General features: G+C 43.0%; 2 protein-coding genes across 5 annotated transcripts in view; both read right to left on the bottom strand.

Moving 5' to 3' along the window:
* Positions 1–65: 65 nt before the first annotated feature.
* On the bottom strand, positions 66–4691 carry capsla (calcyphosine-like a). Of its 4 annotated transcripts, none has more exons than XM_014141459.2 (5): positions 4608–4629; positions 3387–3491; positions 2970–3147; positions 2577–2786; positions 66–728 (listed from the first exon to the last, which is right to left on the bottom strand). In XM_014141459.2, exons 2-5 carry the CDS (start codon positions 3476–3478, stop codon positions 627–629), a joined length of 582 nt encoding a protein of 193 aa, XP_013996934.1. In that variant the 5' UTR covers positions 3479–3491; positions 4608–4629; the 3' UTR covers positions 66–626.
* Positions 4692–11195: 6504 nt separating this feature from the next.
* The window catches only part of LOC106569826 (neurturin-like), a 25949-nt gene continuing 23204 nt past the window's right edge, over positions 11196–13940 (bottom strand). Inside the window, exon 3 of the mRNA XM_014141464.2 lies at positions 11196–11673. Within this exon, the coding sequence (XP_013996939.1) occupies positions 11204–11673 (470 nt within the window). The 3' untranslated portion in view covers positions 11196–11203. The remainder of the gene's footprint in view (positions 11674–13940) is intronic.

Here is a 13940-nt window from a genome sequence, read left to right as displayed (position 1 = left end):
GGTCCCGATCTGTGAGCTTGCTTGTGTGCAGGTAGATAAAGCATTTAAAGGAACACTCATTGTGCTACGAGAAAGATAGTTTATTTGGCAAACATTTGCATAATGATGATGTAGCTTAAACCATAAGAGAGATCTTAACAAGACAAAGTGTAATAGTTTCTTCCGTCTCTCTCTCTTCGCCCCAACCTGGGCTTAAACCAAGGACCCTCTGCACACATCAACAACTGACACCCACGAAGCATCGTTACCCATCGCGCCACCAAAGCCGTGGCCCTTGCAACGCAAGGGGAACAACTACTTCAGGTCGCAGAGTGAATGACGTCACCCGGTTAAAACGCTAATCGCGCGCACCACCGCTAACTAACTAACCATTTCACATCGGTTACAAAAGCAATATGGCACAAAGGAACGTGATTAATATTTGTAATATATATAAATCATTCAGTAGAAATCGGTTGTATCTGTGCATTTAAAGCTATTCTGTTCCATTGAAAAACTATAAACTAACATTTGTCTATTTTCTCACATGTACACATACAGAAGTTCTAAGTGAATGCAAAGGTGCCTTTTTATGATTAGCCAAATATATTAGTAGAATACAGATAAATGTAGCTAGCCAGTGGTGCCTACAGCTTCCAGGCATTCTGCATCATAGTAACAAAGTGTCCGTCGCTGTCGATAGAGGCACTCACTCCACTGTAGTAGTTGATGAACTCCTCCTGAGTTACCTAAAGGAGAAGGACAAGACAACTCATTTACATAATATGCAAAACCAAGTAACCAAGCCTATGTAAATAGTTGAGTACATTTTTTTTACCTGTTTTTTTCGTTGTTTATGTAATATCAGCTACAATTCATTAGCCTGAAATCTGTTTGCATAAAACATCTTAAGTGTTTCCCTTAAGGAATAATTTCCCTTTACCTAAGGGAATTGTTTAAGGGGGTTGAATAGAGCCACTGAAAACGTAAGGTCATAATTTAAGGATTTTATGGTAGTTTGAAGACATTTAAGGCAGAGTCTCTGGTTACCATGGAGATGACTTGATTCACTGTGCAAGACAGGACAAACACATTTATTTAGAAGATAAAACATATTTATTTTAGTTACTTTTTTCTGAACTTGCTTCTATTACTTTCTAGCATGTCAAGCTAACTTAGAGAGTAGGTAGCTAGCTAGCCAGCTAGCATGTCAAGCTAACTTACAGAGTAGGTAGCTAGCTAGTCAGCTAGCATGTCAAGCTAACTTACAGAGTAGGTAGCTAGCTAGTCAGCTAGCATGTCAAGCTAACCAGCTAACATGTCAAGCTAACTTACAGAGTAGGTAGCTAGCTAGAAAGCTAGCTTTGTAGCCATGGATTGTGCACCTTGATTAGCTACCTAGCTAGCTAGTGGATGTTTTCCTTTTGAAACCAGGACAGAGGAAAGCAACATTCACCTCCGTAAATGCTGCTTACATTGATACTCATACTGAATGAAGCACTTAAAAGACCTGTTAGCAATTGATGTTATTCTTCAATAACAAACTCCAAAGCAAACCGGGGGGGAGAAAAATAGGTTTATTTGAGAAGGACAAATCAAGACGTTATGCTGGGAGGTAGATGTTCAGATGTTCAGTCTCTCCTGTCCTCAGCTTTTCCCACCGATCAAAAGAACAGGATGTCATTTATAACCCCACGCCCTAGCCTGGGGTTGACCAATCAGAAGTCCTTGCAGTACAACTTGGCCAATGGCCAAATAACAAGTATCCTGCCCCCGACTCAATGTACAGAACGTAGTACACGTAGCTCTGAGTTCAGGACTGACATTCCACAGATTCTAAACAGCTGTTGAACTGAGACCCAACTCCTATTTACAATTCCCTATTGACCATTAGTACTATATTTAGTTTAGTTCTCTCGTCCTCTCCAACTCTGCGTTGTGTATTTATCTTCAAAATACTCTTATAGACTTCATGGGCACCCTTAACTTTTTCACTTCATTTAAGGGAGAAATTCGCCTTAAAATGTTTTGTGCATCTGACTTAACGTTAAGGAAACTTTAAGTGAAAAGACAAGGGGGAAATTAAGTTAAGATGTTTTATGCAACCGGGCCCAGACCGGTTTTGTGATAACATTCCACTCCTTGTACTCCGTGCCATATGCCTAAGATATGACATCGTCTGTTCTCCTCAGTTCTCTTTGAGCTCATTATTGATAGAATGTTCCAATTTGAAGATTGGAGAAAGGCCAGACTGTTTGGCATGACAAGGAGTGGCAAGGAGTGGAATGTTAGCACAAACAGACTGGTACCCAGGCTAGCAGTTCATCATTCCAGTAAATTACAATTGTTTTATTTTTTTTAATTTTTATTTTATTTCACCTTTATTTAACCAGGCAGGCAAGTTGAGAACAAGTTCTCTTTTACAACTGCGACCTGGCCAAGATAAAGCAAAGCAGTTCGACACATATAACAACACAGAGTTACACATGGAGTAAAACAAACATACAGTCAATAATACAGTAGAAAAATAAGTCTATATACAATGTGAGCAAATGAGATGAGATAAGGGAGTTAAAGGCGATAAATGTATTTATTACCTTGCCATCTTTGTCGTTGGGGGATTCAAAGCTGCTGAGGAAGGTTAGGAAGACCTGTTCCTCTGTCCACTCCCCACTCTTATATTTGGGGTGTTGTGAGCCGTTGTAGACCCCCCTCAGGTCCTCCACAGTCACCACCCCGTCCCCTGTCCGGTCTAACTTCTTAAAAGCCTGACCGATCACAGAGATCCTGGCACTGGACATAGGAGGCTGAAGGAAACACAAACACATGAAAACAGCAATATACATCACTGCACCTTTACCATGCAATAATCAGATGTACTTTGGCTTGTTCAAATGCTATTATTATGAGAGAACCATTATTATGCACTGTCCATAATGAATACATGTGCATAATCAATGAGTTTTTGTGTCACTACTCTGTAATTATACCCTCAGATTTTCCAGAAACTCGTCGAAGTTGATGGTGCCACTGCCGTCCTTGTCACACAGTATGAAGATCTGACGGGCCTCCTCTCTGCTCACCACCACACCATAGTCCTCCAGTCCCTTAATGAACTCCTGCAGGTCCAGAGACTTACTGCCATCGTCGTCCATGATGCGGAACGTCCTGTATGGATGGGGAGGAAGAGAGAGGATGTGGAGAGATTAACCATCTGTATCTGGATATCTATTTAAACATAATAATCAATTATGAATCAGTTATTATTAATTATTATTGGTCTTTTGTATGCAGACTATTTTCACTTGTGAGTGAATATCACAATAAGATAAGAAATCGTTATTGTAAAGTTACAAAAAAGAATTGTTGTTGATGTTTTGCTTTGTCTTTTAATTAGTTGCTCTTACCTTGCCAGTCCCTTGATGCCAGCCGCTCCCCTGGCCAGACATTGCTGTCTCAGTACCTCCAGTGGGTCTGTTGCCTTGGTGTCTGAGGCCATGTTTTCTGTGTTACTGTAAAACATGGAGTAAAATACACTATCTGCTTAGTTAATTTGTATTCAGATGTAGGTTAAACTTTATGAATTGTAACAGAGGAAGTATAATGAGCAAGCAAGGAGAAAAAAGAGTCAAACTATGCTACACTCCTCCCCTAGAGACCTGTTACTAGGCTACACTCCTCCCCTAGAGACCTGTTACTAGGCTACACTCCTCCCCTAGAGACCTGTTACTAGGCTACACTCCTCCCCTAGAGACGTGTTACTAGGCTACACTCCTCCCCTAGAGACCTGTTACTAGGCTACACTCCTCCCCTAGAGACGTGTTACTAGGCTACACTCCTCCCCTAGAGACCTGTTACTAGGCTACACTCCTCCCCTAGAGACCTGTTACTAGGCTACACTCCTCCCCTAGAGACGTGTCACTAGGCTACACCCCTCCCCTAGAGACCTGTTACTAGGCCACATCCCTCCCCTAGAGACCTGTTACTAGGCTACACCCCTCCCCTAGAGACGTGTTACTAGGCTACACCCCTCCCCTAGAGACGTGTCACTAGGCTACACCCCTCCCCTAGAGACCTGTTACTAGGCCACACCCCTCCCCTAGAGACCTGTTACTAGGCTACACTCCTCCCCTAGAGACCTGTTACTAGGCTACACTCCTCCCCTAGAGACGTGTCACTAGGCTACACCCCTCCCCTAGAGACCTGTTACTAGGCCACACCCCTCCCCTAGAGACCTGTTACTAGGCTACACTCCTCCCCTAGAGACCTGTTACTAGGCTACACTCCTCCCCTAGAGACGTGTTACTATGTACATGCACACCAAGCCATCACAAGTCAGTTCAATAGTCAATGAATCATAAACCGACATAATTGCAGATATGTTCATATTGCGATTGCATTGGGTATTTTACTGCTCATATCCAGTATCATATACAAAATGTCTCCTTAATTTGCTTAATTTACACCACTTTCATAAAGAAAAACGAAACTAATTACTCCTGTTGTCTAGACAACACTTACACAACAAACACACCTTTTTCCCAATGCCATAACTTCAAACCACTATCTATCCAAAAAATAATTAAACTGACATACCAAAACTAAGCAATAATGAAGTATACGATTACCCAACAAAAATGGTACTTGTTGCAAGTGTTTGCGTGTGAAGAGAAAATGGTCTCACCTAGTGTTCTTGTCACCTGTTCCACTCTAGTGTGCCCGTGTGTAATGTAATGGTAGGTGGTATGAACAGCCTCCTCCCCTTCTCTTTACCGTACACTTCAGACCAGCGGCCCATACCTCCTCCTCTTCTCTTTACCGTACACTTCAGACCAGCGGCCCACGCCTCCTCCTCTTCTCTTTACCGTACACTTCAGACCAGCGGCCCATACCTCCACCTCTTCTCTTTACGGTACACTTCAGACCAGCGGCCCACTCGTGTCATTACCAGTAACGACGGTATGATCATTTTCGATTTTCGCGGTAAGGAAGGCGGTAAAGTTGTACAAAGTGAAAATCCATCGAATTGTAGAGCTTTAAAAAAAAAATGGCACCCTATTCTCTATATAGTGCACGATACCTGTAAAGTTATGATAGTGAGATAATTGTAAGCAGTAGGTTTCAGGTGTGATGTTGAAAACGCGGGGATGGATGATTCCCGGACCACGTCTGAAAAAGTAGATACATTATTTGGGATAGAGATGAGGTAATACGTTGTCAGAAAAACATTATGCGTGTTGGAAAAGGACGTCTATAGTATCATAGCAAGGTATTTGCAGTGGCGTAAAGTAATTAGTAAAAATACTTTGAAGTACTACTTAAGTCGTTTTTTTTGGGGGGATCTGAACTTTACCTTACCATTGATATTTTTGAAAATGTTTACTTTTACTTCACTATTGAAGACAATATGTACTTTTTACTCCCATACATTTTCCATGACACCAAAAAGCACTCGTTACATTTTGAATGCTCAGGCAGGACAGAAATATGGTCCAATTCACACAGCTATCAATTAGAGGTCTTCACGGCTGTTTTTTTTGCCTTGTCTTTGTTGTTGTATCTCTTAATATGGGTGAAAATTGTGAAACTCCAATACAAATACTGATAAAACATTTAAAAAAAATAATTAAACAAAATGTTGTATTGCTGATTCAACTTGTTAGCCAGGGTTTGTGAAGATAACCAAGAATTTACAACTTTCAGATGAGACTAAATAAAGTGACGATTAAATATTGACTGCTGAACCCGGTTATATGAGACCCAACCAGTGACCAGAGCGGGTCTGGGTACAAAATTCAATTTTTTCCTTCGGGCCGGGGTCTGGTCCTGTTTGATTGTCAATCGGATCTATGTACTGTAACTAGAGCTGATCGACCCAGAGTGGAGCCTAATAGACCTAACCACAGCTCTGCATAGCCTATTGCATATTTTATTTTACACTAATACAGTGAATTTATTTACTTATAAAAGCCCTAGCTAACATATAAATAACTATTCGTTAACCAGAAGAGCAACTTGGCTGATAAAAATAATTTGTTTGTCACTCGGGTCACTTAAGATACGGTTCTAGTCCGGATTTGATAGTCCTCTGGTCCGGGTCCAAGATGTTGGACCCGAGAAGACCTCTACTATCAATATAACGCATTGTCATCCCTACTGCCTCTGACCTGGCGGATTCTCTAAAGACAAATACTACTTTTGCAAATGATTGAGTGTTGGAGTGTGCTTCTCGCTGTTCATAAAAAAAGGTGAAAAAAGAACATTGTGCTGTCTGGTTTGTTTATTACAAGGAATTTGATGTATAGCATTTACTTTTACTCAAGTATGATACTTGAGTACATTTTCCAGCACTGTGACTGTACTTAAGTACACTTAAAACCATATTACTTGTAGACTTTTACTCAAATAGTATTTCACCGGGTGACTCACTTTTACTGGAGTCATTTTCTATTAGGGAATCTACTTTTACTCAAGACAATTGAGTACTTTTTCCACCACTGGGAATTTGTACAGTAAAACAGCTGGTTAACACAATTAAATCCATGTAGGGTAATATAAACAAGATGGAGAAAACTAAATTGTGTGTTTAGAAAAGAGGGAAATAAATAATGATGATGGAACTCTTTGAAATAGATATTAGGTTTATTCAGCAGTCAGTATGTTGATTAAAAAAAAACATTTTTGGCACAGTTGCTCAACAAATGGGTAAGCTGCTATGTCTACTAAATAAATATTCTTCAAACCATCATTTACTTCCAAATAAATACACAGACAGAATCAGGCTCCAGAGATTTCCAAGGTCAGGTTAACCTCATGGCCCAATACAGGGCCATTCGGAAAGTATTCAGACCCCTTGACTTTTTCCACATTTTGTTACATTACAGCCTTATTCTAAAAGGGATTAAATACATGTTTTTCCTCAGAAATCTACACACAATACCCCATAATGACAAAGTGAAAACAGGTTGTTTACAAATAAAAAATAAAATAAAAACAGAAATACCTTATTTACATAAGTATTCAGACCCTTTGCTATGAGACTCAAAATTGAGCTCAGGTGCATCCTGTTTCTATTGATCATCCTTGAGATGTTTCTTCAACTTGATTGGAGTCCACCTGTGGTAAATTCAATTGATTGGACATAATTTGGAAAGGCACACACCTGTCTATATAAGGTCCCACAGTTGACAGTGCATGTCAGAGCAAAAACAAAGCCATGAGTTCAAAGGAATTGTCCGTAGAGCTCAGAGACAGGATTGTGTCGAGGCACAGATCTGGGGAAGGGTACGAAAACATTTCTGCAGCATTGAAGGTCCCCTAGAACACAATGGCACTCTACAATGAGGCCTTTATGGTAGAGTGGCCAGACGGAAGCCACTCCTCAGTAAAAGGCACATGACAGCCCGCTTGGAGTTTGCCAAAAGGCACCTAAAAACTCTCAGAACATGAGAAACAAGATTCTCTGGTCTGATGAAACCAAGATTGAACAATTTGGCCTGAATGCTAAGCGTCACGTCTGGAGGAAACCTGGCACCATCCCTACGGTGAAGCATGGTGGTGGCAGCATCATGCTGTGGGGATGTTTTTCAGCGGCAGGGACTGAGAGACTAGTCAGGTTTGAGGGGAAGATGAACGGAGCAAAGTACAGAGAGATCCTTGATGAAAACCTGCTCCAGAGCGCTCAGGACCTCAGACTGGGGCGAAGGTTCACCTTCCAGCAGGACAATGACCCTAAGCACACGGCCAAAACAATGCAGGAGAGACTTTGGGACAAGTCTCTGAATGTCCTTGAGTGGCCCAATCAGAGCCCGGACATGAACCAGATCGAACATCCCTGGAGAGACCTGAAAATAGCTGTGTAGCGACGCTCCGCATCCAACCTGACAGAACTTGAGAGGATCTGCAGAGAAGAATGTGAGAAGCTCTCCAAATACAGGTGTTCCAAGCTTGTAGAGTCATATCCAAGAAGACTCGAGGCTGTAATCGCTGCCAAAGGTGCTTCAACAAAGTACTGAGTAAAGGGTTTGAATACTTATGTAAATGTGATATTTCTGTTTTTTATTTTTTTAATAAATTAGCAAAAAATGTCTAAAAACCTTTTTGCTTTGTCATTATGGTTTATTGTGTGTAAATTGATGAGGGGGCAAAAAACGATTAATTCCATTTTTAGAATAAGGCCTCTAACGTAGCAAAATGTGGAAAAAATCAAGGGGTTCTGAATACTTTCCAAATGGCACTGTATATATAATCCACAAAGAAAGATGCACTGCATTGCAGCTACTTTGCTTTTAGGTCGACTGTAACATATTGAATAGTTGTGTGTGTGCATACAAAATGGCACCCTTAATAGTGCACTACTAACAAGGCCCATAGGGTCTATAAACTTATTATTCACATTAATCAGGGGTGTGAATTATATAATGGATTATATATTTATAAGGTTATATATTTTTTCAGCATTTCAAAGTTGAAGAATATTCTGTAATTATGTAACCTGTTATCTGAAACCACAGCAATACAATCAAACAGTGAGTTCTTACATAATGTACTGGCAAACGCTTAGGATGACATTACGTCAGTGAGTTACTGATCGTGATTGGGTTTGGAGAAAGACATTTTTTGAAGAGTACTAGATAAAAGCCTCGAATGGAAATAACAAAGATATGATGCTTGTGTTTTTGCTGGAACACCCTTAGACGAAAATCCAACAGAACATCTCATACTTTTTAGAGAAGATAAGACAGCAGACATTTTGTGATATCTAGACAGCAGACATTTTGTGATATCTAGACAGCAGACATTTTGTGATATCTCCATGGTTTTGCATGCAGTTGGAGGGGAAGGGAAGTTGTTTGATAATGTTCCAGTAAAGGTCATTGATCAACAACTCAATATTCAAGTAATATTTTGAATGAACTATTTATCATTCCTTTCTGATTTCAAAAACAGAAGAGTTTCTCTCTATTGATCATGCCACATGCTCAGTACTGTTCTAGTGACTGGGTCCATGCTCAGTACTGTTCTAGTGACCGGGTCCATACTCAGTACTGTTCTAGTGACCGGGTCCACGCTCAGTACTGTTCTAGTGACCGGGTCCATGCTCAGTACTGTTCTAGTGACCGGGTCCATGCTCAGTACTGTTCTAGTGACCGGGTCCATACTCAGTACTGTTCTAGTGACCGGGTCCATACTCAGTACTGTTCTAGTGACCGGGTCCATACTCAGTACTGTTCTAGTGACCGGGTCCATGCTCAGTACTGTTCTAGTGACCGGGTCGATACTCAGTACTGTTCTAGTGACCGGGTCCATGCTCAGTACTGTTCTAGTGACCGGGTCCATGCTCAGTACTGTTCTAGTGACCGGGTCGATACTCAGTACTGTTCTAGTGACTGGGTCCATGCTCAGTACTGTTCTAGTGACCGGGTCCATACTCAGTACTGTTCTAGTGACCGGGTCCACGCTCAGTACTGTTCTAGTGACCGGGTCCATGCTCAGTACTGTTCTAGTGACCGGGTCCACGCTCAGTACTGTTCTAGTGACCGGGTCCATACTCAGTACTGTTCTAGTGACCGGGTCCATACTCAGTACTGTTCTAGTGACCGGGTCCATACTCAGTACTGTTCTAGTGACCGGGTCCATGCTCAGTACTGTTCTAGTGACCGGGTCGATACTCAGTACTGTTCTAGTGACCGGGTCCATGCTCAGTACTGTTCTAGTGACCGGGTCCATGCTCAGTACTGTTCTAGTGACCGGGTCCATGCTCAGTACTGTTCTAGTGACCGGGTCCATGCTCAGTACTGTTCTAGTGACCGGGTCCATGCTCAGTACTGTTCTAGTGACCGGGTCCACGCTCAGTACTGTTCTAGTGACCGGGTCCACGCTCAGTACTGTTCTAGTGACCGGGTCCACGCTCAGTACTGTTCTAGTGACCGGGTCCACGCTCAGTACTGTTCTAGTGACCGGGTCCACGCTCAGTACTGTTCTAGTGACCGGGTCCACGCTCAGTACTGTTCTAGTGACCGGGTCCACGCTCAGTACTGTTCTAGTGACCGGGTCCATGCTCAGTACTGTTCTAGTGACCGGGTCCATACTCAGTACTGTTCTAGTGACCGGGTCCATACTCAGTACTGTTCTAGTGACTGGGTCCATAATCAGTACTGTTCTAGTGACTGGGTCCATAATCAGTACTGTTCTAGTGACCGGGTCCATACTCAGTACTGTTCTGATATCCCATTGCACAGATTTTGGACCTTACGTAGTAAAAATGCCAGTCTACAAGCTCAAGCTGATCAGTGCCCAAAACCCTTGAATTCCATCCCTGAATACATCCACACAGATCCATATTCAGAGTTTACTTCCTGTTGTTCTATCTTCCCGTACCCAGTATCCATGGGCCCGGAAAGTCAGACGATATTTACATTTAACTTATTTTTATTATTCTTAACTTATTTACAGCCTGTCTTTTTATTATGTCGCATCGCCGAGAATGAATCTACAAGTAAGCGTTTGATTGTACTGCGTACCATGTGTATCCTGTGCACATGATAAATAAACTAGACCTGACTTGATATCCCAGAAGCAGGCATTTGCAGTGGAGGTGCTCCTCCTCAACAACATGGAGGTCCTGCAGCTCCAACACCACCAGGGGGCGGACTCACATTCCATGAGGTGAAAGGTTCACAACCTTGCAGATAGGAATGGAATTCATAGAGCTGATTACAGACCCTATATTCCACGTGACAGACGATCATATCTGTCTGAATGTTCGCCAACATGTCGCCCTCCTGAATTGGCCCAATGTCAAAGGTCATCCAGAGGCATCGTCCTGTTTTCGCTGTAATCCAGTATCCGTGGGTAATATCCATGTATCCAACCGAAATACTGTACATAACAATGAATTCTGTTCTATATGATAGAGCATATTGCTGTTTTATTTTAATGCTGGGTCCTCCTGAACGCTGCCTTTGAAGGCAAAGCTGCCAGTACAACAGGATGGATAAAGGAAAACTCCACTGAGTTTTCCCGAATAGGCCCCATGTCAGAGCCGACACTTCCTGCATCACGTGGCCATAACACCTGCGATGACAAGTCTCATTTTTCATGAGGCACTGTATCCACACCGAGACATCATATTATGCTCTTATGATATCATCCCAGTAGCCAGTATTTATTGGTGGTACAGAGGATGTAGTCGTTATTAAACGTTTACACACCTCCCCCAGGGTCACGCACAGCCACACTCTCGTGCCAATACCTCCTGCACCGTGTGGTATCTACTGTTGTTATCCAGGAAGGAGATATCCTTCTCGTACGCGATAGGCCGACAGCACGGGCTGTAGTGCACCTTGTCTCTCCGCCCCTTTCTAATGAGCCCCGCCCTCCTCGTGTGTTCCAGGACGATGTCATAGTTGCGTAGTCGGCGAGCGGCGCACCTGCCGCTGCAGTACCTGAAGAGGAGAGTCTCATCGCTGTCGTAGCCCAGCCCCAGTTCCCCCACCGTCACCTCCACCTCCCGCAGAGAGCACGGCTTTAACCTCTTCCTGCGCCCACTCTTAGCTCCCTTAGTCCTCTGGGAGGAGCTCTCCTGGCTCTCCTCTCCACTGTTCCTGCCTCTCCTCTTGCTACTCCTGTCAATCAGGGTCCCGATCACCTTCTTCAGTTCTCCCTCGGTGAAGCTCTGGAGAAGGTGGGAGACTGGAAGGAGACGGAGAGAGAGAGAGGACAGTTAGATAGGGGTAGAGAAACAGGTACAGAAGCAGGGAAAGTGAGGCAGACAGACAGACAGACGCAGGCATGGCAGGATATAGGGACAGGGAGGCTGAAGATCACAACAATCTATTCTACACCACCCCTCAGGCCTCGGACACAAAAAAAGAGATAGCTATTGACTTTAACCAGAACCTCTGCCACATCCCAGTGACTTTCAGCATTCAGCAGATATCATTTCCTTTCTGTCTAATGTTGCTAGATAGAAACACATAACACATCATCAGCCTATTAAAAGCTGTGTTGAAGGATCATACAACATGAAGTACAGCACTACCTGTTATCTTCATTTCTACTCTAGGCCTAGCACCCTTGGCAGTGCAGGGAGATATGAGGTGGTGTGATGGGGTGTGATGTGATCTGTGGAGATATGAGTTGATGTGTGAGGTAATGTGAGGTAATGTGAGGTAATGTGAGGTGATGTGTGAGGTGATGTGTGAGGTAATGTGTGCGGTGATGTGTGAGGTGATGTGTGAGGTAATGTGAGGTGATGTGTGAGGTAATATGAGGTAATGTGAGGTGATGTGAGGTGATGTGTAAGGTGATGTATGAGGTGATGTGAGGTGATGTGAGATCATGTGAGGTGATGAGAGGTAATGTGAGGTGATGTGAAGTATTGTGAGGAGATGTATGAGGTGATGTGAGGTGATGTGAGTTAATGTGAGGTGATGTGAAGTATTGTGAGGAGATGTGTGAGGTGATGTGAGGTGATGTGTGAGTTGATGCGAGGTGATGTGAGGTAATGTGAGGTGATGTGAGGTAATGTGAGGTGAGGTAATGTGAGGTGATGCGTGAGGTGATGTGAGGTAATGTGAGGTGATGTATGAGGTGATGTGAGGTAATGTATGAGGTGATGTATGAGGTAATGTGTGTAGTTATGTGTGAGATAATGTATGATAAGATGTATGAGGTAATGTATTATGTGATGTGAGGTGATGAGCGAGGTAATGTATGAGGTAATGTATTAGGTAATGTGAGGTGATGTGTGAGGTGATGTGAGGTTATGTGTGAGGTGATGTGAGGTGCGATGTGTGAGGTGATGTGAGGTGATGTATGAGGTGATGTATGAGGTAATGTATGAGGTGATGTGAGGTAATGTATGAGGTGATGTGTGAGGTGATGTGAGGTAATGTGTGAGGTGATGTGTGAGGTAATGTATGAGGTGATATGTGAGGTAATGTGTGAGGTGATGTATGAGGTAATGTATGAGGTGATGTGTGAGGTAATGTATGAGGTGATGTATGAGGTAATGTATTATGTGATGTGAGGTGATGAGTGAGGTAATGTATGAGGTAATGTATTAGGTAATGTGAGGTGATGTGTGAGGTAATTTATGAGGTGATGTGTGAGGTGATGTGAGGTGATGTGAGATGTGAAATGCGAGATTATGTGATGTGTGAGGTGATGAGGTAAGGTGATGTGAGGTAATGTGTGAGGTGATGTGTGAGGTGATGTGAGGTAATGTGTGAGGTGATGTGTGAGGTGATGTGTGGTGATGTATGTGGTGATGTGAGGTGATGTGAGGTGATGTGAGGTGATGTGTGAGGTAATGTGAGGTGATGTATGAGGTGATGTGTGAGGTGATGTGAGGTAATGTGTGAGGTGATGTGAGGTAATGTGTGAGGTGATGTGAGGTGATGTGAGGTGATGTATGAGGTGATGTGAGGTGATGTGAGGTGATGTGAGATGATGTGTGAGGTAATGTGAGGTGATGTATGAGGTGATGTGTGAGGTGATGTGAGGTAATGTGTGAGGTGATGTGAGGTGATGTGTGAGGTTATGTGAGGTAATGTGAGGTGATGTGAGGTAATGTGTGAGGTAATGTGAGGTGATGTGAGGTGATGTATGAGGTGATGTGTGAGGTGATGTGAGGTGATGTGTGAGGTTATGTGAGGTAATGTGAGGTGATGTGTGAGGTGATGTGAGGTGATGTGTGAGGTGATGTGTGAGGTGATGTGAGGTGATGTGATGTGCGATGTGAAATGCAAGATAATGTGATGTGTGAGGTGATGTGTGATGTGACGGCAGGTTATTGTGTCTCTGTCCTTATGTCAACAACATTCCCTATGCAGTGAATTGTTCTTTTATCTGAGGCCTGTGGGCCCCGAATAGGTTTATAGGACACAACCAGAGTCACTAAGCCCCACTGTCAGCGCCATGACAACCCTTCCCCACACCACCTCATCTATAACACT

Source organism: Salmo salar, chromosome ssa14 (assembly GCF_905237065.1).
Source record: "Salmo salar chromosome ssa14, Ssal_v3.1, whole genome shotgun sequence".
Taxonomy (NCBI): Eukaryota; Metazoa; Chordata; class Actinopteri; order Salmoniformes; family Salmonidae; genus Salmo; species Salmo salar.
Note: the sequence above shows the minus strand (reverse complement) of the source record. Positions and strands in the feature narration are given on the sequence as shown.

What these genes read in the sequence shown, in the direction of transcription:
- capsla (XM_045693623.1), bottom strand. Translation starts at nt 3,502, where the DNA reads ATGTTTTACAGTAACACAGAAAACATGGCCTCAGACACCAAGGCAACA. An exon ending in GGCATCAAGGGACTGGCAAG is followed by an intron (nt 3,148 to 3,386) that starts GTAAGAGCAACT and finishes CCATCCATACAG; the next exon opens with GACGTTCCGCATCATGGACG. An exon ending in AGTTTCTGGAAAATCTGAGG is followed by an intron (nt 2,787 to 2,969) that starts GTATAATTACAG and finishes TGTTTCCTTCAG; the next exon opens with CCTCCTATGTCCAGTGCCAG.